The sequence below is a fragment of the Gouania willdenowi genome, chromosome 1 (assembly GCF_900634775.1).
Source record: "Gouania willdenowi chromosome 1, fGouWil2.1, whole genome shotgun sequence".
Classification (NCBI taxonomy): Eukaryota; Metazoa; Chordata; class Actinopteri; order Blenniiformes; family Gobiesocidae; genus Gouania; species Gouania willdenowi.
The window spans coordinates 37,974,476-37,998,350 of NC_041044.1; the positions used below are offsets into that span (position 1 = coordinate 37,974,476).

At 39.1% G+C, this 23,875-nt stretch overlaps 1 protein-coding gene across 1 annotated transcript in view; it reads right to left on the reverse strand.

Annotated features, from left to right (window-relative positions):
* LOC114468446 (protein AF-17-like) overlaps positions 1-23,437 on the reverse strand; it is a 29,272-nt gene extending 5,835 nt beyond the window's left edge. The window contains exons 1-15 of the mRNA XM_028455346.1: positions 23,198-23,437; positions 19,632-19,711; positions 19,510-19,564; positions 19,326-19,435; positions 13,089-13,192; positions 12,262-12,355; positions 11,740-11,847; positions 10,833-10,928; positions 10,603-10,753; positions 7,545-8,258; positions 6,648-6,781; positions 4,994-5,114; positions 4,818-4,884; positions 2,994-3,142; positions 853-1,053 (exon numbers count right to left, since the gene is read on the reverse strand). Of these exons, the coding sequence (XP_028311147.1) occupies positions 853-1,053; positions 2,994-3,142; positions 4,818-4,884; positions 4,994-5,114; positions 6,648-6,781; positions 7,545-8,258; positions 10,603-10,753; positions 10,833-10,928; positions 11,740-11,847; positions 12,262-12,355; positions 13,089-13,192; positions 19,326-19,435; positions 19,510-19,564; positions 19,632-19,711; positions 23,198-23,306 (2,293 nt within the window). The 5' untranslated portion in view covers positions 23,307-23,437. The remainder of the gene's footprint in view (positions 1-852; positions 1,054-2,993; positions 3,143-4,817; positions 4,885-4,993; positions 5,115-6,647; positions 6,782-7,544; positions 8,259-10,602; positions 10,754-10,832; positions 10,929-11,739; positions 11,848-12,261; positions 12,356-13,088; positions 13,193-19,325; positions 19,436-19,509; positions 19,565-19,631; positions 19,712-23,197) is intronic.
* Between the last annotated feature and the right edge of the window lie 438 nt (positions 23,438-23,875).

The window sequence follows — 23,875 nt, forward strand, 5'->3', positions numbered from 1 at the left end:
TGTACAGTTAGCGAACAACAGTCATGGATTCTGAACAACCCAGTGACAGAGAACATCAATGGATGATGACAGATTAAACTCAATATATTCTTTATATAATATATAAACAAACCTGTTCACGCACAAAGCTAAACTAAATGTACAACCTTCAGGGTTCTTACACATTTAAAATGTCTACATTTAATACTTTTTCCAGTTTTGGTAAAAAATAAACAAATAATTTGTGAAATATGAAAAAGTTAAAATGATCCTTGATCCAATTCCTTTGTAGATATTCATCATTTTATGTTTTAGTAATAAATATTAATCTTTTTCCATTATTCCATTCTATTTTCCATATTTTTATTTTACATTTTTAAAAATATTTTTCCAGGTCTTTTCCAGAACTGGTAAATTATAAAATAAAATTTAAAACTTTTCCATACTTGTGTAGAAACCCTGAAACTGTAATTAGATAAATCATTAATAACAAAATGATCTTTCTTTCAACTTGTAGAATAGATGTTAACATAATTCATGTAGTTCTACATTGACGAGCGTTAAACAGCTTTTTAAGACACAGATCCTCAGGGTCCCTGTTCAGCCAGCGTTGCTACATGCTAAGCTAACTACAAAATGTGAGACTGGTGGTCACTGGTGTGGAGTTGAACAAAACGAGTGAAGGAGCAGGATTATGTTATCTGGATTTAATTATTTCAAATTGTAAACTCAGATTGTAGTGCTAATTGTTCCACATCCATCTGCAACGTATATAATATAATATAATATAAGAAAATGGTGGTCAAAACAAAAGCAGAACGTAAAAAATACAAACACGTCCTACTAATAATAAGATCTGAGTCCCAGTCTGACCTTGACCTGACGTCAGGAAGTTGATGTGTGCGGCGGTGAGCACGGAGCCCGGGGTGATGTGGGCGTGTGGAGGGAAAGGTGAAGCCAGCTCAGTGTTGAGGAACTGCAGACGCTCCTTCTTCACCGTCAGACTGAGGATTTGGTCCTGGAGGCGTTGGTTCTCCTGCTGCAGAGAGTGCAGCGACTGCAGCATCTCCACAACTGCAGAGCAAAGAAACGAATATGAGGCCAACAAGTGGAATCCACAGTATCTACAGCAGAGAGGGCCAACTCTGGTTATTTTTGTTCTCGTTTTGTGTGTTTTTGGAGTCAATGGCTGCGTCAGAATAGTCCCTCCTATCTCCTTTCCTATCCACTGTTCCTTCACCGCCGAAAGTGTTTAAGTGGTGATCATGATAAAGACCGTCCACGTTCTCAGGAAGCTCAGGAATGCTCCCTTTTTTACCTCCTTTAGCCTAGGAAACACTGATGCATCCTTTACCAAAGGAGACCACATAATGCTCACCCACAATTCCTTGCGGCAACGACATATAAAGGGACACGCACACCCGAGCACTGACAAGTAATGGAGATCATGTAAGTCACCAATGCAATAATATGCCTTGAACAACTTTAAATAAATAATCTAAAACCCATATTTTATGATATGTAATACATATTATCAGATTATAACCGACATAAAACAAATCACAGACATGTTTATCCACGTTAAGTTTTATTCAACATATTTCTGAAGTAGAAAGTGAGTGTGAGCAATTATTCCCAATGTGACAAAGCCTCTTTTCCTTTGATTTAAATTCAAACCGTGTGATTTTAGAGATTATATCAGCAGAAAGTGTTATGAATGTGCTTTTAGTCCATTTTCGGAAATTTGTAGTTTTTTCACCACGGCAGACGTCGCTAACCTTCACAAAAGTCATATTATTACGTCACCTAGTGGAAGTGCGTCTGATTGTCAAAACAAACATGATGGTCGTTTCCTAACTCCTCTCCTAACACCTTTCCTTAACCCTGTGACATCATCCACAGAGTTATGGAAAAGTGGATAGGAAAGGAGATAGGAGGGACTAATTTTTTTAGTTGTCATTTAGTGTTTTTAGAGTAATTTATGTGTTTATGTTGTCATTCCTTTTTTTCTTCTCTCCCTCATTTTGTGTGTTTATTGTGTAATTTTGTGTCTTTTTATTCTCATTCTTGTGGAATTATTCTGGCAATTTCTTTTTAGTTGTCATTCAGTTGTTTTTAGATTCATTTGTGTGTTTGTGTTGTCATTTAGCATATTTTTCTGTCAATATGTGTGTCTTTATGTTATATTATGTATTTTTGGAGTCATTCTATCCATTTTTGTTGTTGTTTTGTATCATTTGTAATTTTCATTGACTTTCTTGTGGATTTTTGTTGTTTTGTGTATATTTGAGTTTGTAGTCATTCTGCCTATTTTTGTTGTTTTGTGTGTTAAGAGTCACTTTGTGTCCTTTTGCTGCCATTCTTGTGGACTTCTCTTATCATTTTGTGTATATTTCTGTCAATTTTTTTAGTTGTCATTCAGTTGTTTTTAGGGTCATTTTGTGTGTTCATGTTGTCTCACTCAATATTTGTGTTTTTTTTAGTGTTTTATTGTGTGTTTTTGGAGTCTCTGTGTCTATTTTTGTTGTTGCTTTCTGTGTAAAGAGTCATTTGTGTTTTTTGTTGTCATTCTTGTGCATTTTTCAGGTTTTTTTTGTAGTCATTTAGTGTATTTTTGGAGTTGGCTGCAATACAAATAAAAGTCCATATTTGTACGGGTGAGTGTATTTCTCAGCAGCCTCAGTCTTCTGCTCCGTGCATCCTTTTCAGCCCCTTTAAAAGCCCCCTGCCCCCACACACAGGTGTTTCTAATTATCTGGCCCCTTCGTGCTGCTCGTGTTTCACAGAACTACAGAAAAAGTGAAGCTGCAACCGATTTAGAAATGATCCCTGACAGCCTGATGGTGCAGAATAACAAAGAAAGAAACAAAGTGTTGTCATACGAGCAGCTGTTTAACCTCCGTGTGCTCACACATGAGGCATTCAGGTGCAGCACTGAGGGTAGGACACAGTGTAGGTAAAAAGTGACCTCGCTAGCTTGATTAAATCTTATCTGGTGTGTGTGTCTCACTCACTGTTGACTCCCATCTCTCCGTTGCCGTGTTTCTCAAGCAGCAGCTCGATGTGAGCGCTGGCAGCGGGGACGTTGTCGGGTCGGGTTCTGGCTGCAGGGACGAGCCAGTCCCGCTGGTCGAACAGGAGGGGGAGACAGCTCATCGGAGACCTGCCAGGGACGCCACAGATTAACGTCACATGACAGGGAAACCAGCTCCGATTGGTCCATTACAGCCCACTGATGTAAAAACAAACCCAGTTTAAAACTGCTGGAGATGATCATTTTACATCAAATTAGAAAAAAATCAAAGATTATTTGCTCTCCTCTGTAAACACACTCATATTGACATCGTTAAAAAAGTTTCATGCATTGCATTGTGGGATGTGGAGTCCAGTAGTCGAATGCATAGATGTGTTTTTACTTCATTCTTAACATGATTTATTTTATTTTTTTTTATTTATGCTTATAATGTTATAATTGTATTTTTTTAATTATTTGATGTTAAATCTTTTATTATTGTCGTTTTCCACTTTTTCTGTGTGCATTAGTTTCTAGACCTTTTTATCATTTTACCTTTTGTAAAATCCTGTAAAGTATTTTGGATTATAATTTAATTTGTTTAAAAGGTGCTTTATAAATAAAGTTTGTTTGATTGATTGATCTACAGCAGTGGTTCTCAAACTTGTTTGGCTGAAGTACCCCCATTATCTTGTTTCTGAATCGGTGTACCCCCTTTGTGTTGATACATTTTGCTCAAAAAACTATAAAAAAAACACCTATAGAGTATATGGATGGAATGAATGAATGATAAGACACATTTTAAAGAATATAACTTTGTAAATAAGAAGAATGAAAAAGTATTTAGTGCCTCCTGAATAGATTTATTTCTACAGTTTAAAAAAAAAAATAATTTCCAGTTATCTTCCACCTGGTGTGGGTCCAAGACTGACCTTTTTATTTTCAATTCATGTTCTAATTAAGATAATTTCCATCATCATTAGCCAAAAATACACATTTTAAAAACCTCATATTTGTAATGCTCTTATTTGTTAATTTCTTGTCTCCGAAGCACCATCTGTAGCGCCATCGAGTACCCCCATCTGAGAAACACTGATCTACAGGACTCCACATCCCACAATGCTATGCAAGAAACTTTTCTGACAATGCCAATAGACCCTTTGATTGTTTGTGACGTATTTTGTTGGGCGGGGCTTAGCCTGGAGGCAAACCACCATAGATATACTGCATTTAAACACTAGATGACTCACCCGCACTGCTAGACAATGAAAGCGAAGTAGCAACATGGCGGCCATCTTACCTCAGACAGCTGGCCCCGCTTACTACATCAATGGTGCATGTACTATTTAAATAACCCTAACTTGCTAAATTTTCAACCAATTTTCAAAAGGCAAGCGTCAATTTCAACATGTACAAGCATTCTATATTCTACAGTATGTCATACCTACGTATAATAAGGTTTGTAATAAGACAAACTGTTTGTAAATCAGTCAATATTTCATGGAGTTAAGGGTATTATTTTTAAGCTGATCACTCACCTTCCAACAGCTACTGTAGAGCGCGTCAGAATGTCAGAACGTCAGCTGTCTGAGGTAAAATGGCCGTAACTAATTCTCATAAATTTAGTTCCTTAACACTTACAGTACATGCCCTTTTCTGTGTCCACACTGACATGTCTGTGGGATTTTAGAACACATGACGTTCCTCAGATCAGTTTGGATTTTATCCTAATCAGATGCACTGCTTCCACTGACTCTGCTCTGAGCTCCTCACTCTGAGCAGGATGGTGGTATTGGCCGAGTCGATAAAAGCAAAGTGGACTCACTGTGAGGAAAGACTTTCTCTGGGCGAGTTTCCCTGACATGGGAAGCGACAATCATCCAGGTCAGACTCTAAGAAGAGAAACATTCATGAGCTGCTTCATCTTTAGCTTTTAATAACACCACTGCAGTATTAAAGTTCATGTGAACGATATGAAGAAACTCAATCAGCTGGTCTCACCTGGAAGGGATGTGTGTGCCTGGCTCAACAGCGGAGGCAGTGGAGCTGCTGAAGAGATGCAGCTTGAGAACGGCTGAGAAGACGTCAGGCTGTAGGAGGAGGAGGCGGAGCCAGGATGGACCTATGAAAATACAGGAACGGAACTTGTTTTAAAGTTGCTTATTTATGATTTTTTAAATCTTGTTTCATGTTTTCTGTGAATGGCTGATCATCATTTGTCAGAGTCTGTCCTCGGCTTCCACCAATCTTTACCAGGTCTAAACCAGACATGGGACACTGGTGGCCAGGGGGCCACATGTGACCCCCAAAGTAAATGCACAAAATGACTCCAAAAACACACAAAACAAAGGCAATCAGAGAGCGCAGACCTCCAGGTGGTGCTAAAGAGCTAAGAAGCTAAAAACTAAAATACACAGAATTAAATAAAATGACTCCAAAAACACAAAATAACAAAAAGAAGAATACACAAAATGATAGAAAAACAACTTCAACAATACACCAGAAGACTCCAGAAACAGAAACACACATAATTACTCCAAAACAAACAAAACAACAATGAAAATACACAAAATTACACCAAAACATCAACAAAAACACACAAAATGAGAGAAAAAGGTACAAAATGACTCCAAAAATATACTAAACAAAAACACACAAAAATGATCAGAAAAAACACAAAGGGACAACGAAATGACACCAAAACCCTTTGTTGTTTCCTGTATTAATGCTCAGATTGGTCATTATATACCGTGTTTTTTGGCGTATAGGATGCTATTTTTTTCCTTTAAAGTTGAGGGTGTGGCTAATGTGGCGGTCCGCTCTATGTGTGGATTTTTCAGACAGTCACACATGTGTCCAGTGAAAGCAGGTGTCAGGAGCCAGAATATTACTGACAATTACTCCTACGGCAGAATGACTGATACTGGATAATGTGGGGAGAGTGAAAGCACTCACGGATTTAATAACAGGACGGAAGCGTCATGGTCTGTATGCAGGACGGCGTCCAAATGTGGAAGGAAATTGCGTGGAAGTGAGTGACAGCAGAAGTCATACATCTGCTGAATATTTGTTTTTATTTATATATTTATATATAAAATAAGATTGCTGATTGCTGGCTCGTATGCATTTACGGTGGGAAGAGCAAATAAAAAGTACACTGCAGTTTAAAATGTAAGATATCTCAGCCAATTTTACATAGTATGTACTAATAAAAAGCATAAAGTTGTCTAATCACTGCATTACGTTTATTAGGAGCGACTCCTGAGGCTGACAGCTCACGTAACTGACACACACACAATGTAGAGATGGAAACTCATCTGTTGTAACTGATCAGAATACAATTAACCTCAATTAACAAGAGTACAGCAGCCCGCCTACCTGCCTGTTCTGATTGGCTGAGTCGTTTCAATGGCACCCTCATCAGCCAATAGGGTGCGGCCTATGTCACGGAGCAGCATTTCTGGGGATTGTTCTTGGAAAATTGCTATTTTATTGGAATGCGGCCAATACGGCGGTCCGGTAAATACTGATATCAATGTTGTAAATGTGTTTAAATAAGATGCTTTCCTTGTGTGATATTCAGTTTGATATCAGGTTAAAACCTTTAGGGGGAGATAAAAGTCAGAATTAAAATTGTTTAATATTTGTGTTGTACCTGTGTGTTGGTCACAGCGTTGATTGACGGTAGAGAAAGGGAGGATGTGTGGGACGGCAGGAGGCCTGAGGAGAGCGAAGTGCTACACACGCTTCCACCAAGAGAGAGCGGGTCTTTAACGCTGGAGTAAATACCTGGAAAAAAGAGAGAGAGAGAGAGAGTGAGGGGCGACCGGTGTGATGATACACAGTCAAAGAGCAAGACTGTAGAAAAAGATTCATGCATTGCATTGTGGGATGGGGAGTCCTGTGGACGGATGCATAAAAGTGTTTTTACTCCTTCCGGCAAACTTGCATTCGGCGCAAATACAGCTGAGAAATATGGAATTACTGTCAAATAACCATATTGAGCATGTTTACTGGAAGTTTAAAAGCCAGTAATGACATTTGATTTGGGAAAGCTCATTAAACATAAACAAATGGGAAAGGGTAAACTGACGTGGAAGTGAGGATATTTAAATGGAAAATTGGAAACTCTACTTTTGTTCGACGTCACCACGACAGGTTTAGTCGACTAAAACTTAACTACAACATAAGAATTCTGATGACCTAAATATTCATTAACACTGTAATGTCACTAAAACTACGACAAAATGGTGATTTGTTTTAGAAGATTATTGTATGACGATGTGTACAGAATAATGAGGATTGTTTCATGATTTGGATCAGGTTTTACATGCAGGACAGCAGCCTTTCAGGACCAACGTTTGACACTTTGTCTGATGACATGCAGCGAGTGATGGAAACATTTCTGAGTTTTGATGTCAGGCTGCAAATGAATGCATCAAAGTGCAAACACACACACACACAGGAAGCCTGTGGTTTATGGTGTGTGTGTGCACAAGCACACACACAGGAAGTTAGTGTTACACACACACGCACGTTTGTTTAGACTCACCGGAGCCGAGCAGCGAGCTGCCTCGGCTTGTGGAGAAAGTTTCTGTGGCGGGGGTGATGGAGGAGGGGAAGGTGGAGGTGGAGGCGCTGGTGTAGAACATAGAAGGTAAAGTTGGGGGTGGAGGTGGTGTGTGGTAGCGCTCCTCCTCCCTCCGCTCTCGTTTCTTGCTCCCCCGTGGTCGCCCCGGCCCGTGGCGGCTCTTTTTGTGCCTCCTTTCCCGGGGTTCTGGCGGTGGGGGCGTGGCCTTCTCCTCCGGGTCTTCCTCCTCCAGGATGGGCGGCGTGCTCAGCTGCAAAGACTTGCTGAGGGATTTGCTGGGCTTGTAGTCGCCCGGCGATGAGATCTTTCTGATCTTGGTGCTGCTGCCCAGAGACGATGACGATGTGATGCGCATGATGGAGCCGAAGGTGGAGATGGTGACTTTGTTCTCAAAGGGGCTGGCGCTCCCCCCCGAACGCTCATGACCCTGTGACCCGGCCAGCTTCCCGTCCGCCGGCGTCAATGCGGGCGGTTTGTGGTATTTACAGTCCTCCTCTTCCTCTTTATCCTCCTCTTTCTCATCTTCCTCCTCCTCCTCTTCCTCCTTGTGGACCGGCGGCCTCCTGTGGCGTTCCTTGTGCTCCTCCCCGCTGTGGTCGTCACCTCTGTCGTGGTCGCGCTCCAGACGGGAGGACGACGACAACGGATGGAAGTCCTGCGTGGACAGGGAGCCTCCTGCTCACAAGCGGAGACATAAGCCTTTAGCCTGTCTGTAACCATGGTAACAACATGATTACATGCAGCTACAGCAAAAGTTAGTTAAAAAAAAATCAGTAAAAATGATTAAAATCAGGTAAAATCAAGTCCAACAGAGATCAAGTGTGTGTGTGTGAGTCACAAACCTGGCTCGACAGTGACCTGCTGCTCAGAGACGCAAATCTTTGCTCCGTATTCTGAGCACTCATAATGGGTAATATTCTCCCATCTGGACTTAAGCGCTTTTTACGCGCCTGCAGTTACGCGCCTCTCTCCTGCGCATGTTCTTCGGTCCAGGCTCCTGACACGCCCACCACGCTTAAGTATGACAATGAAGGCGGTCTGAAGCAAAGGAGGCGAATTGGGCCATGATGTCATTTTTTTTGGGCTGTCTAGAAATCACAAACATGGAGTTTTCCTAACGCTTGTAAATGTCATTCAAATGTGTGAAAATGATAAAGCTCACTTATAATTTGAAACGCCTTCGTTGATAAACAATAAAAAAGGTTGATCTGATCAGATTATTGATCAGATTACTGCAGGGTGAGGATCGGACACATTTTACTGTCCGAGTCACAGTTAAAATCAAATTTTCCCTCTGACACTAAGGACAGGTTAACAATTGATTGTGTGGAAAGCCTGATTTTATTAACTTCTTACTTTCCTGATCAGCGCGTATTAGTCATCATCATAATCATATGTCATCAATGTTTCACTTGTTACTTACTCTTGTAGTGGATCACACTGTGTTAAAATAGTTGGACAGCCTGGACAGAGGTCTGAGGTCTGTCAGAGTTTCATTTGAACGAGTCGCAGCAGCCGATGTGCTCACCTCGCCACAGCTGATCAGCTCCGTGACGCTGCACCCACCGTCCTCCCAGGAAAAGGAGTGGACGGCACAAATAAAATAATGGAATGTAATACATTTTGTTCCGTCTAGAACTGGTAAATGTGAACATATAAGAAATGCTGATGGTCAATCTACTGCTCTGCTTGTGTCCCCCCACCCCCTGTGTACATGATATTTTTTAATTCGGAATTAGTTATTCCGAATCAAATTATTCGGAATTAAAGTGTTCTGCTTCGTGTTTACACGGAGATGGTAATTCCTAAATTGAGGTTTACATGGAAAACCGGTTTATTCGGCTTCATTCAATTCCGCTTTAGGTTTGGAGGTTGGGAAGGGTTCTGATTGGACAGGAGGAAAACAAGATGTTCAACACAGAACACCGCATTAGAACTGTTTTCTCTTTTATTTTTATTGTAGTTTTGAAGCAGCAGCTCGACAATAACACAAGGTTTCACTTTGCTGAGAGATCAGTGGAGAAGGGAGATAGAAGTCCGTACTTTGGTCAATCAAAGCCAGCAGTGAATGCTACATCTGTTTTACCTCCACTATACAGGACGTTGAGTGAAAGAATAACTTCATAATTATCCGCGCATCATTAGTAAAGCTCTGGTGCTTCATGTCTTGATGAAGCCTGTACCGTTTGAAGACGTCCGTATATGTTTAATAAGCGCGTCATCGCGGCAAGTCGCACATGTGCGGAATTAAGTGTTTACAAGAAAAAGGAATAATTTAATTTGGAATTAAAATTGAAATAAAACAGTCACCTAATTCAGAATTACATTTGCATTAGTAATTAAGTGTTTACAAGGTCAGTTAAAAGAGGATTTAACTTTTATTCTGAATTAAAGAGGAATTAAAGCTCCCATGTAAACATTGCCACTGTCACTTTAATAGATTCTTTCTGGGAGTCTCTTCTGCAATATTATGAGTGTGTGTGACTTAAAATGTAACTAAGTCCAAACTTCCAGTGCAACATAATGTTTCACTCTCACGGGGCGCTGCCCTTATTCCAGGTTCAGAAGCGCGTAAGAGGAAATTAACTTAAGCAGACAGGAGAATCGGCGTGGGGCCAGATTTGAAAGAGGAACGCCCACATTTCAGGGCCACTCCACCCCACTCGAACTGTGATAGAGGTGCACAGAGACTGACTTAAGTACAGGGGCAGCTACGTGGCTTTTCTGACTTACGTGCATGGGAGAACACGGCCATATGTGCACAAATTCAATGTTAGCGCCTGCTGAACTCCTTTTATGATTTGGACTGTTAGAGCTTCTCCTGAACACAGGCAACAAGTCTTTAGATGGACAAAAACCCTAAAAACGCTCTGAATCCTAATCCTGTAACCCCGCCTCCTCCATGCGGAACCTCATTCCCTCTGTAACTACGGCAACAACATCAAGCTTTTGTCTTCAATGACATGGACAAAACATGTGGAAAGCTCAGGGTCATTGAGCTGTGGTTGTACAGACTCACCTGTGTTGAAGGGACTGGACGAGCAGGAGGAGGAGGCGCTCTTCCCTGTACTTCCTGTCTTCTTACTGCGGTGACTGTGTGAGCTCAGCTTCTTGGACTTTCCCTCGTTGTCTTTGCTACTACTGCTGCTGCTGTGGTGACTGGAGGAGATCTGAGACAAACACACACACACACAAACCAGGATCAGACACACACTCCAGCCTGCACACCAGTGTGTGTGTGTTTCGTACCTTCTCGATGCTGCTCGCTGTCACTGTCACAGATGAACTCAGAGCGTCAGACGACTTCTTGTGGTGATCTTTTTGTCGAATCCTGTCCTTGTGACTCTGCACACACACAGAAACACAAGGATTAAAGATAAAGGTATTCCAAAATTCAACAATCTGGATCTACTAGCAGAGAACAGTTAAGAGTTACTCTCTTATCCAATACCAAAATCGGACGTTAGATGCTGTAGATGATTGGTCATCTGGAAGCTGAGGAATTAGATTTCCTTTTTCGTTTGCGTCCTCTGGGACTTTTGTTTTCCTATTGCAGCCACAGATCAAGAAAAGCTCACTATTCTCTGCACTTTGCACTGTTTCCTGTTTATGTCGCCTTCAGAACGACTTCACTGCACTGAGTCATGCTGGTACCATGCAGTGGGTAAAAGGGTTTTATACATGACGCATTCCTCAGGAACGCTGTAAGGCTGTCATTAAGTGTCGTTCGTTACCCTAACCCAAAAAATGCCAACATAGCTCCAAAGGTGTCATAATATTAGCAAAAGTAACAAACAACACTTAATGACAGGCTTAATGACACCTTATTCATGCTAATGACAGCCTTGTGTATAAAACTGTGTGACTAAATATTTTCTAGCATTTATTCTTATTTTTCTACTACTTGCACCAATGTAAATTGAATTAATGCATTGAAGAAAAAAAAAAATATATATATATATATATCAGCTGTAAAATTATTATCCATAAATCCATCCATTTTCTGACCCACAAACTCTGCACAGAAAAGACCCAGGTGTCCACCCAAGGGCTTGAACCCTGGACCTTCTTGCTGTGAGGCAAACATGCTAACCACTAATCCACCATGCGTCCTATTATTATTATTATGAGAATAACTCAGGACTTCCAGACGTACCTTCCTCGGTCTGTGGTGGTGATGCTGCTTCTCCAGGGTCGGAGAGCTGGTTTGTCCTCTAGGAAGGAAGGAACCGCTCGAGTTCTCACTCGAACGCAACTTCTTCTGCTGCAGAGATTAAAATAAAAAGGTAAATGAAGCAAAATAACAATTAAAAGACACTGTTTCATGCTCAGAGCGACAAACTGAGCTTTGCTGGTCGACTGTAACCAAAGTTGCTGTTGATTGGTTGATCTGCAGAGGATGTAGAAACAAACCAATAGCTCACACATCAATTAAACTTCCTTTCTATTCGTCATTTCATAGATTTCCTGTTGCTAAGATACTTTGTGCGCTGCGTGTTGATGCTATGACCTTCAGTTTCTGCACACAATGCATCAGAATTTAGTTTGTTGATAAGAAACAGAAAATCCCTCCAATAAATGCATTATTACCGCAGATGCAGCTTTCATTTTAAAGAAACTCAGACTCATTTGGATGTAACTGAAATACACTTTGTTGTGCTTATTGTTGGGTTTTTACCATCTTGTTGTAGTGATGCTTGCAGTAGCCGCAGTACTTCACATTATCAGCTTCTGGACCTTCCTCCTCACACAGCAGACCAGCCATCTGAGCACTGAGCGACACGCACACAAACAGATTGATTTATTGCTTGTGTTCATTGAAAAATACATGATCAGAGGCCCTTGAAAAAAGTATTGCATATTAAATTGCAATCGTAATATTGAGGGGAAAAAAAAATCGCAATTTGATTATTTTCCAAAATCGTTCAGCCCTACCGCAACGTGAACATGAAAATGACTAGCCAAAGCCAAAACAATGAAAAAATACTAAAACATGACTACGAGAACAGACAAAATCTTTAAAAAAAATAGACAAAAGACAACAAAAACACACAAAAACAACTCCAAGAACAAACAAAATGTTAGAAAAATATACAAAAGGACAACAAAAATACCCAAAATGACTAAAAAAAACGAAACAAAATAATAACAAAAAAACACAAAAGGACAAGAAACATAATAATAATGCATTGGATTTTATATAATGCTTTATCATAGACACTCAAAGTGCTTTACATTGATGTTCATTATTCTTTCACTCCACACACAGTGGTGGTAAGCTACTATTGCAGCCACAGCTGCCCTGGGGCAGACTGACAGAAGTGAGGCTGCCATAGTGTGCCATCGGTCTCTCTGAACACCACCAACACTGAATGGTGACAGGAATGTTGATCACGTGACCCTCGGATCAGATAAAATCACATTTTAGTTTAGTTCAGATGCTTTGAAACCAACACTCTGCATCAAACTGGAATATGAAAAAGCTAATAAAATAGAGGCCCTCACCAGGTGACGTGGAAGGCTTGTCTGCAGCCCTGTCGGTTGCAGGTCATGCAGGCGCCGCAGGCCGCTTTGCTCTCTCTCCCGTGATCCTCACAGATATAGCACGTCTGGACAGAAAAACACGCTCACACAGTGTTTTTCATGGTTTACTGACATCAGACACCCATCACTGCAAACACAATACTTTTCCTTTTGTTTTTGATTATTAAGCTCAGGACCATTGGGCCACATTCCACACGAAAATATATAAAATTAAAGCAGCAAGTGAAATAAGAGAAGAGAATGAAAGAATCAACCAATTGAACCTTTTGTTGTAATCCTGCTAACAAACAAACAAACGTTCAAATTCAAATTATCAAAATTCATGTTAGCATTAGAATAATAACCAATTAGAGCATTAACAAAGGAAATAAATATGTTTTTTTTGTATTTCTGTAGTAATTTTGCATTTTATTTTTTCTAATTTTTTGTGTCTTTGTTTGTTTCTGGAGTAATTTTGGGTATACCGCAACTTTTTGTGTATTTTTGTTGTTGTTTTGCATAATTTACAGTTATTTATTAGTAGTCGTCTCTTGTGTTTAGGGAGTGATTTTGTGTATATTGTCATTTTGTCTATTTTTACAGTTTTTTTTTTTTTTAAAGCAATACAGCTTTAATTGTGGGTATTTTTCTGTCATTTTGTGTTTTTTTGGGAGTAATTTGGGAGGCTTGTACATGTGGTCCGTGAACTGCCATTTGAACAAATCCACCCTATACAGATTTAAGGTATCCAAGTCTGGTCCTGGAGAGCCTGAGTCCTGCATGTTTAGGTGCTTCCCTGATCCACCACTGCTGATTGTAAAGCTTAGTCTGATGACAACACCATCGTTAGATTAATGGAGACATCTCAAACATACGGGACAGGAGGACCAGACATTAGCACCCCACAAAACTATCAGTAGAACAGTGGTTCTCAAACTTTTTTGCTGAAGTACCCCTTTTCTCTTATTTCTGAATCCAAGCACCCCCTTTATCTGACTATAAGATTTTGCAAAGAAAACTATTTAAAAACAATTATAGATCATAGTGATGGAATTAACTAGTAATAACATACATTTTAAAGAACCTCATTTTGTAAATAAGTGGAAAGAACCAGTATTTAGTGGCATGGTTCCCGATTGTTTTTAGATTGTGACCCCGTTTTTGATCATGTTTGAGCTCAGATTTTTTTTTTCAAATTGCATTTTAGTTGAGCTCGATTTATGTTTCACAAAGTGACAGTATAGAAATACAGTTGTTTAAGATTGTGTTGTTTTAATAATAATAAAAAAAGAATAATAGAAAAAAATTCAGAAATCTACTTCAATTTTTCAGAAATTTCAGGCAACTCCGTTTAAACTCCAGGCGACCACAAAAGGGGTCCCGACCCCAAGGTTGAAAAAAACTGATTTAGTGGCTCCTGAATAGATTTATTTCTAGTTTTTGTAATTTCCAGTCATCTCACGGGTGGGATCAAGACTGACTCTTTATTTGTTAATTTTCCTCTCTCTCTCTCTCTCTCAACTACCCCCTGTAGTGGCATCACGTACCCTTAGGGGTACACGTACCCCCATTTGAGAAAAACTGCAGTAGAAAATGCAAAAATTGAAGTTATAAAAGTTCTTAAAAGTTTACTAACTGCATGAAAATGTGTGACATTTTTACAATGAACATTTGGTATTTTCATTTTGAAGTCATGGTTTAGTCTTATTACAATTTTAAAAAAATACAAAATTTAAATCATGGCAGGGTTTTAATTTTGTGAGGACAACTTTTCACTGACCACTGAGGTTTCAGTGTTAATCCAGTGCTTCTAATGTTCTAAAGTGAATTATGTGTCGGTCTGAAGACGCCGGCCCATTTGGATCAGTGTGAAATCACCCTGAGGGCAGAGCCTGGCACACACACACACGCACACACACACATCTGTGGATCCTCTCTGAGGGCAGCAGGTGGAATAGGATGTTTTGGGCTTTGTGCAGCAGCGGTTGGATTAGTGTGTGAGGTTGGTCCTAATTATTATTCCAGCTGTTCAGCTTTAGTGCAGCTGTAAAACAGTGCAGGCTGCGTGTTAGCATGCTAACACTGACACAGCGGTGCAAGTTCACCCTATTTTAGACCCTCTGATTTAGTTTTATAATTTTTTTTTCGGTTGAGCTAAAATTCTTGTGCTCTTTGTCTTTTCTGCTCCCGTTTGGCTCTCCTCCTCCTCCTCCTCCTCCTCCCCCCCCCCCCCCCCCCCCCCCCCCCCCCCCCTTCTGGCTGTGCCCACTGAGTGAGTGCTGCACAAAGGACCAGCTTTTGCCTTTTCCTTCTCACCCCCCTAAACACATCCTACTGGGCTCGCCATCTCCCTCAGAGGCCGCCTGCAAATGAAAGGGCTGCAGACACGACTGCAGCAAGTATCAAAGAGGAAAGCGTGGCTTCTCGGGTTTTCACTGGCCATTGTACCGGAGTCCAGGAATGCAGGCCGGGTGAAAAGAAACGTGACTGAGTGGCTCTGACAGGCAGGAAGGCTCAACGTACAGTAACACGAACCCAGTAGATGAACACAAACACATGTGCATTCACACACAGACCCATAGACGCTCAATCAGATCAAGCATCCACATATTGATTTATATTTAAAAGGCTCTAAAAGGCCCACAGGATACATCCAATGCATCTTCACATAGACAAAAATTACATCCTGGCTCCTGTGAGTGGTTCAAATACACGAAATACATGAAATACAATGACACTAGGGCTGGGCGATATGGACCAAAACTCCCATCTCGATTTTTTTTCTCAAAGTGGCAATATACAATATAAATGTCAATATTTTTAACTCAATAAAGATTCAGTTTGAGTTTATTTGTTTGTTTTAGTCTAACAAAAAAAAAAAAAAAAAATATATATATATATATACATACTTTCTTTTATATACAACATTTATCAAAAACACAGACTACTGCTTCTTCACATAACTCTCTAAAATATATTGACATATTATTTTTTTTAAATTAAATAGTGTGTCACTGTCACTCATTTTTATTTTTTTATCAACAGTATTCCACAAATTAACCCCTGGAACAGACAGACATCTTCATTTAACTTCTAATCTTGCTTTTGGTAAAATGAACATAAATTGATTTCTTAGGCTGTATTTGCTGGTCTGTAGTGAGAAGTATTTTTGAACGCCTTCTGGAAGAGTATTTATTTTAGCTTTGAACATTATCTGTGCTATCTGGGTTCAATCTGCTGACACAAAATGCCACACAGGCACATTATTTAACCAACAGCATCAAAGACGGTGCGAAGGTCCTTTTGTTTCTGTACGGATTCTTCTTCTAGTTTTGGCAAAAAATTAAACATGTAGTTTTTGATGCAATTTTGGGACCCGTTAGCGTTGTTTAGCGTTTGTAACTTTCCACGGGTTTGAACTAGCTTGATGGCATTCTGTAGATACATGCAGTGGACCATAACTAGCAAAATTTTAATTTGGACCTATAACCTAAATTCAACAGGAAGTCTACGATTTTTAATTTAGAGGGACAAATTTGGCACTTTTTCACAATTTTTGGCCAAAACACACCATCTTTATAAGCAAACTCCTCCTAGAGTGTTCTAATTTCCACTTGAAACTTTGCATTTATGTTCTTGACAAGCAGACAAATCATGTTTAAAATGGTGAGTTAACGGTGAGGCAGCTAAATTTGGAAATTTTGTAATAACTCAGCCAAAACTGTACAATATGTGCCACTATAGTCTTTTTCTTCTGTAAGGGACAGCACGTGTGAGTGAGTTCTGTAGTGTGGCTTGTTTAGGGGTAAGTCTGGGTTAGCTTGCACTCAGAAATCCATCTCACTGTGTTTTTCATGCTGTTCCGTCAATTAGCGAAAGCAACGACTCCTAAAACAAGTATTTGACTACATAATAAGCTATGAAATAAAAATGTATCGTGATAAGCAATATTGTAATTTTCTGTATCGCCAAAAAATAAATCTCGATATATCTTGATTTACGATGTAATGCTCAGGCCTCAGATATTTTTACTCCAACGAGTTGATGGTATGAGCAGCAGACAGAGATTCTTAGGATTTGAACCTCAAGCCATATTGTGATGGCTATATGTATGACAGGCTCATTGTGCAGCTCTGCAGCAGTAGCTGAAAATAGGCTTTTTATTTTTAGCAGGTGTGTTAGAGCAGATAGAGAAAGACTGAGACCTTGTTTCAGATGACGTCATAAGGTTTGAGAAACACGTCGACCATTTAAAGCTGCTGGAGACGAGATTTTTTTATCAGATAAAGAAGTGTTTGAAATCAAAGATTACGGCCCAATAAAATCCGCGTTAACAGAATCGACCAATGAAAACGGTTCAATGCAGAAATGGACAGAATCGACATGAAACGCCGTCACCGTGAGACAGTGAACATTTTTTTTATGGGGAACTGTTTCTGGGGACCGCTTATTAAGTGCACCGCCCTCCCTGCTCCTGTCATGGCTGCATTAAACTCTGCCTAAACCACCACAAACACCCTCTAAAACAATGGAAATCATCACTGACTCCTAAATACAGAGCCACCAGTGCCCGTTTAACTTTGCTGTGCCTGTAAAGCTCCGTCCGTTTTTTGTGTAGCTCAGTGTTTGAACTGTTGTGCCTGGTTAACTAAGAATAACTTAGTCTGTTGTAATTTAGTTCTTTTTATTTTAGCCTTTTGTCTGTGCCTCGTAGGTACACATTCACAGTCAGCAAGCTACCTCAAGTACAACTGTTTCAGTGGGAACTCGTGGTTTACAAAATAAAAGTCCGTTGGAGCAACAGTATTAGAATGTTACATTCTAACAACATCTCATCAGAGCTGCAGAAGATAGGATCATTTAAATTAGGTTAATTTAAACTAAGTTGATCAGAACTTAATCAATAAACCTGTTCAGATTCAGTAAACTATTGATCCCTGAGAGGAAATCAGGTGACATTAATGCTGTTCTCATACATCTTTATATGACATATAAATAATTAAAAAGGAGCAGTCAGAATAATCCATGTCACACAGCTTATATCTTCCTTTTAATTGTATCTTACTTTATTTTTGACATACATTTTTGTTTAATTATGAGTTTTTTATTCATTAGAATTTATTTTGTTTCTCACAGGAGTTAAAAACTAATATTTTCTTTAAAATATGTTAAAAAAAATTTTTTTAAAAAACGAATTACAAAAATTAAAGTGGAAAACAAGGACTTTGCGAAAAAATAAAACAGATTTTTATAGGGCTCATTTGCTCAAAAAAGATGTAAAAGGTTGAATTTTCCACTAGTAAGTTAATTTTCATCTCCACTGTAAACAGTCTCTTACTGACATTGTTGGAAATATTTTGTGCATTGCATTGTGGGATGTGGAGTGCTGTAGACGGATGCATAGAAGTGCTTTTTTCTTATTTCTTACTGTGATATTTTGTGTTTCTTCACCAGACAGTGAGGGCAGTGATTGGCTTGAAAACCTTTTTGTTCTAGTTTGTTCCCAGTATTCCCAATGATATCATTTCATTCTGCCAGATATTCAATTTTGTGTAAACCCCAAAATACACATCTGTCATTGTTTTGCTGCAACTTTCAGTGAAAACACCAGAAATGTGTTTAGAAGTTTTTATGGACAAATGAAGTAACAACACTTCTATGCATCCATCTAAGGCAGGGATTCTCAACCATGGGGTTAGGACCCCATTTGATGTCGCAAGACACTGGGAAGGGGTCGCCAGATGTCTTCAAGAAGCTAAGAATTTTTTATTTTATTTTAACAATTTATGCCCATATTTACTTATTTTCCTCATTTTTCTGCAACTACACCAAACTTACCATATTTTAACCTATTTCCATTACTTTTTCCTGCCATATTTCTGCTCCTTTTAATGCATTTTTTCTACATTACTGCTGTTTCTGCCACTTCTCCATCAAATGTAAATGCCTTTTCTGCACATTTTTCCCACTTTCAAGACATTTTTGGCACTAAAAAACCCTTTCCACCACTTTTACCAAGTAATGTTGCATACGTTGACCCATTATTGTTATTGTTTTAACCTCTTTTCACCATATTTCATGCTTATTTTTGCCAATTTAGCCACATTCACGATTTATCATGCCCATTATTTGCCAGTTTAAACTAATTGTTCTAATTCATTCTCAGTTATCATATTTGGTTTATGAATACAAATAGAGAAAATGTGTGTGTGTGTGTACCTTTATGTATCTCTCATGGGGGACATACTGCAGGATGATAGGCTCCATGGTAAGCACGTTGGCAAACTGCACCTCTGGGATGTAGAGCGCACACACCACGTGAGCCCAGCCTGACGGACAGAGGGGCAAACCATTGGCTGATTGTGTCACATGACATAAACATCACGCTCTGAGGCAGCTTTACCTCCATTGTCCGTCCTTTTGAGGGCTCCATCCTTGTGAGGACATAGTTCACACCTCTGAGATAAAGCAGACATGTGAGCTCGCTCGCTTGTGATGTGTGTGTGTTGTAGCACCGGTACTCACCACTCGAGCTGCTCGCTCCTGTGACTCACATTTGCGGCAGAACCACGGCCCGGTCGGCACTTGGACGATACCGTAGCAAGCTGGGATGGACACAAACAGATTAGTGAGAATTCTTCTATACCAGAGTTGGGCAACTGGTGGCCCTCGGACAATTTTGTGTGGCCCGCAAAAGAAATTGGCCAAAATGACTCCAAAAACACACAAAACAATCACAAAAATACACAAAATGGTAACAAAAACACACAAAATGAGTGAAAAAATATACTACATGATAACAAAAATGAAAGAAAAATACACAAAATGACTCCAAAAACACTCAAATCGCAAAAAAATACAATACAGAAGATGACTACAAAAACAACAGGAAAAACATACAAGATGACAACAAATAACACCACGACAAAAACACACATAATGGCTGGAAAATACAGAAACTGACAATAGCACACTAAATTGACAACTGACAATATTAACAATAACAGAGATGCACAAAATGAAAAAAAATAAATAAATACCAATAACAAAAATTCACAAAAAGACAACAAATCACACAAATTGAGAAAGAAAAAATATACTGTATGACAACAAAAGCACACAAACTGCACCAAAGTGACAGAAAATGATGACAAAAATAAATCAAATATGAGAAAAATACATAAAATGACAGTGAAAACACACAAAAGTACACAAAACAACAACAACAATATTAAGAAATAACCAGTATAATGTTCAGATTGATTCTAAAGGCTAGAACACGAACCCTCAGATCAGACAATCACCTTTTGTGGCCTCCACTGTGATAAAGGTTGTCCATCTCTGGTCTATAGAATACTTAACACAGGTTGACTACACTTAATGCTGTATTTCTAAACCTTAATGTTGCTGTTGCTAACGCTCATCTCCATGCATGCTACAGTAGTCTGGAGAGCAGGATGGATCCACGCTAGAGACACAGATCATTGTTCAGTGAACTCATTGTCATGACGAAGAAACCAGTTCCTCTAGAAAGCTGGAAGAAAGTCCTTGTTGGCCAGATGGAAAGACATACTCTGCTCCATGTGTATTAAAAGTAGGGATTTCCCAATCCAATATCGATATCGGTCCGATATCAGCCTGAAAACGAATATCGGATTCAAATTTCCAATTTTTTCCCCCCAAAATTATTTTTTTATTTATTTTATTTACTTGTAAAATACTGTAGATCAGGGGTTCTCAACTGGTCCCATCCTGGGACCCACATTTTGCCATGGTCATTAAATCACGACCCACTTTTTTTTTAAGAATTCAACCAACCAAGTTTAGTTTTTCAAAAATAGCTGTTGAAAACACACATACTGCATCTATTCTTTTTTTTTTTTTTAAACCTATATCTATATATTTTCCTGTGTAACATGCATTTCACAGCATGCCTGTCAAAAGAAAAGTTTCTTCCAAAATAAGAGACAAGTCAAATTTGAGAGAGATTAAGTATTGATTTATTTTTGACTTGCTGTCCCCGACCCACCCAGTACAGGTTTGTGACCCACTTTTGGGTCCCGACCCACCAGTTGAGAATCGCTGCTGTAGATATTATGTTGAAGGTTAAAATGTATGTAACCAATTAGTTAATAATAAATGGGTCAGTTTTTCTCATACCTACTGTTGCTGACTATTGTTCTCTGTTGAGTAACATCACTAGATCAAGTCTTTTCTAACATTCCACACTAGAAAATAAGTTATTATTATCATTATTATTTTATTAAAGAACAAAAAGAAGAAGGAAAAAAAAGTAATAAAAGTATGTTTGATTCATGCTGATATCGGATCAGTATCGGTCGATATGCAAGGCTGCAATATGTGTATCATATCGGAAATGAAAAAGTTGTATCGGGACATCCCTAATTGAAAGGGGATTTTTGAATGACTAGAAAACTTAAATATATGTAAATTGATGGATAGATGCTTGGATTAGATACCCCTGGTACCCCACTGAGGGCTTCATCAGTTTCTCTCTGATCAAAGCACACAACGCCATTAACAGTCTATTATCATCATTAAAATTACATTATAACCTTAATTTAACCCCATGTGGTATCACTATCAAGTCCATTAATGTCTCTACTGTTGGTCCTTTAACAAAACTGTTTACCCCCACCACAATATTTTATATTTCTAAACAAATCATGATTACATTGTGATAACATTACTAGATTGTCATTTTGCATTGTGTTGTTTAAATAAAAATGAATAAAATAAATTAGTTCTATTTTTTATTAGTTAAAATGACTATACGATTCTATAAATATTCAAATCTTGTATTGTTTGATTTAATGTTTTAATCTCTGTCTAAATGTTGCATCTTAATCATGTAAAGCACAATCAGTTAAAATGTGCAATAGAACAAATTAAGAGGTGTCCCCATCCTGATATTAGTCCAACATCAGCAAAATCAATAAATATATACTAGGGATGTCCCGATACAACTTTTTCACTTCCAATATGATACAAATATTGCCGCCATGAGTATTGGCCGATACCGATATTGAGCTGATATAATATCAGCACAAATCATAGACACTTTTATTACTCATTTTGTAGTGTGGAATGCTTTTTTTTTTTTTTTTTTTACCAGATTGTTTTAAAAGTATGTAAAGAGGAAATTAAAAAGTATCCCTTATGTTCTGATCATTAGAGGTGAAAGTAATGGATTACAAGTACTTACGTTACTGTAATTGAGTAGCTTTTATGGATAATTGTACAGTACTTTTTTGAGTATATTTCTAAATCGATAATTTTACTTGTACTTAAGTACATTTTAAAAGAAGTAAAATAATTTGTTACATATATACACCTTAAAGGATTACTAATAATCAGAGGTGATAGTACTCAAAGTAAAAGTTACTAGTTACTCTCCCCCCGCACGTTAATTCCTGGTAATAAATATTGCCATGGTTCATCTCATGTGTAAACTTAAAAAGGAAGAGACAAAAAGGTTTGTCGAAATGTACAAATCTTTAAAAAATAAAAAAATAAATAACACTAATAAATCAATTCAAAATGAAAAAAGACCATGAAAAGGAAAAAGATAAAAATAAAATAATAATAATAATTTACTTAAAAACAGTTGGGTGTAGAAATGTAACTGTAAATGTTATTTCCTTTAAAATGCACTTGAGGACAAGTAAAATTACTGATTTAAAAAAATTACTCAAAAAAGTACAAGTAGCCATAAAAGTCACTCAATTACAGTAACGTGAGTACTTGTAATCCGTTATTTCCACCTCTGTATATCAGTACTCTTTACGCCTCTGCTGGTTGTCCAGTTAGAAACCAGTTCTACCAGTAAACCACAGCCAGTGGGACTGTGATCCATCCGGGCTCGTATAGAAACAGAGTCGGGCCCGGATCGGATCGGTTCGATTCGGCTGCTCTCGGCCCTTCGTACTCGGTCATGTGGGGAGAGGAAACAACAAACAGCACGCCTACCTACAGTATCTCACCCCTCCCACACGCACGCATCAGCGCGCACCTACGCGCACGTAGACACAGGGCGGCCGAAACGACCTACCGAGCCGCGGTTCCGTTACCTTGGTGCACGGCCACGCTGCAGCCGTGTCCGTCGCAGTAAACCAGCGGGTTCTCCGCCCAGCCCCGCTCGTCCGAACACACGCAGCAGCCTCCGACCATTTCCCGCATGCTGCTCCCATACGAAGAATACGAGCTGATCCCGGCGAACGGCTCACACCTCCGGCCGGCCGGTCAGAGCGCGGGCCCGGGCCGCCCCGCCGCGCCGGGCATGGTGTCGCAGCGTGGGGATGAAATGTTGAAATCTCTGCGTGGGGTTCCTGGTCCGCGTCCTGGTGCCGCTGCTGCTGCTTTTTCCGTGATGTCCTCCTCCCGTCCCCATAGAGCCGATGCAGTGCGCATGCGCAGACCTGCTCTGTCACAGCAAAGATAACAACTTGTTACTTTGTAGCATTTCAAAACAAAGCCAAAAAAAGCACATCCCAACTATCTCCACATTAAAAATAAAACATCTAATTAAACGCATGCAATTTCAACCATTCATTGTATTTTAACATCTATTTGTATTTATTATCAGCCTACATATGTAATAATTATTTATCTATAAATTCTTTCTCTTTTTACCAGAGCCTTTACAAAGAATCTTTGTTTTCTACAAACATTGACAATAAAGATAGGGTTCCCAGATTCTATATCGATATCCCAAATAAGTCAGATATATGAAAGCAAAAATAATAACA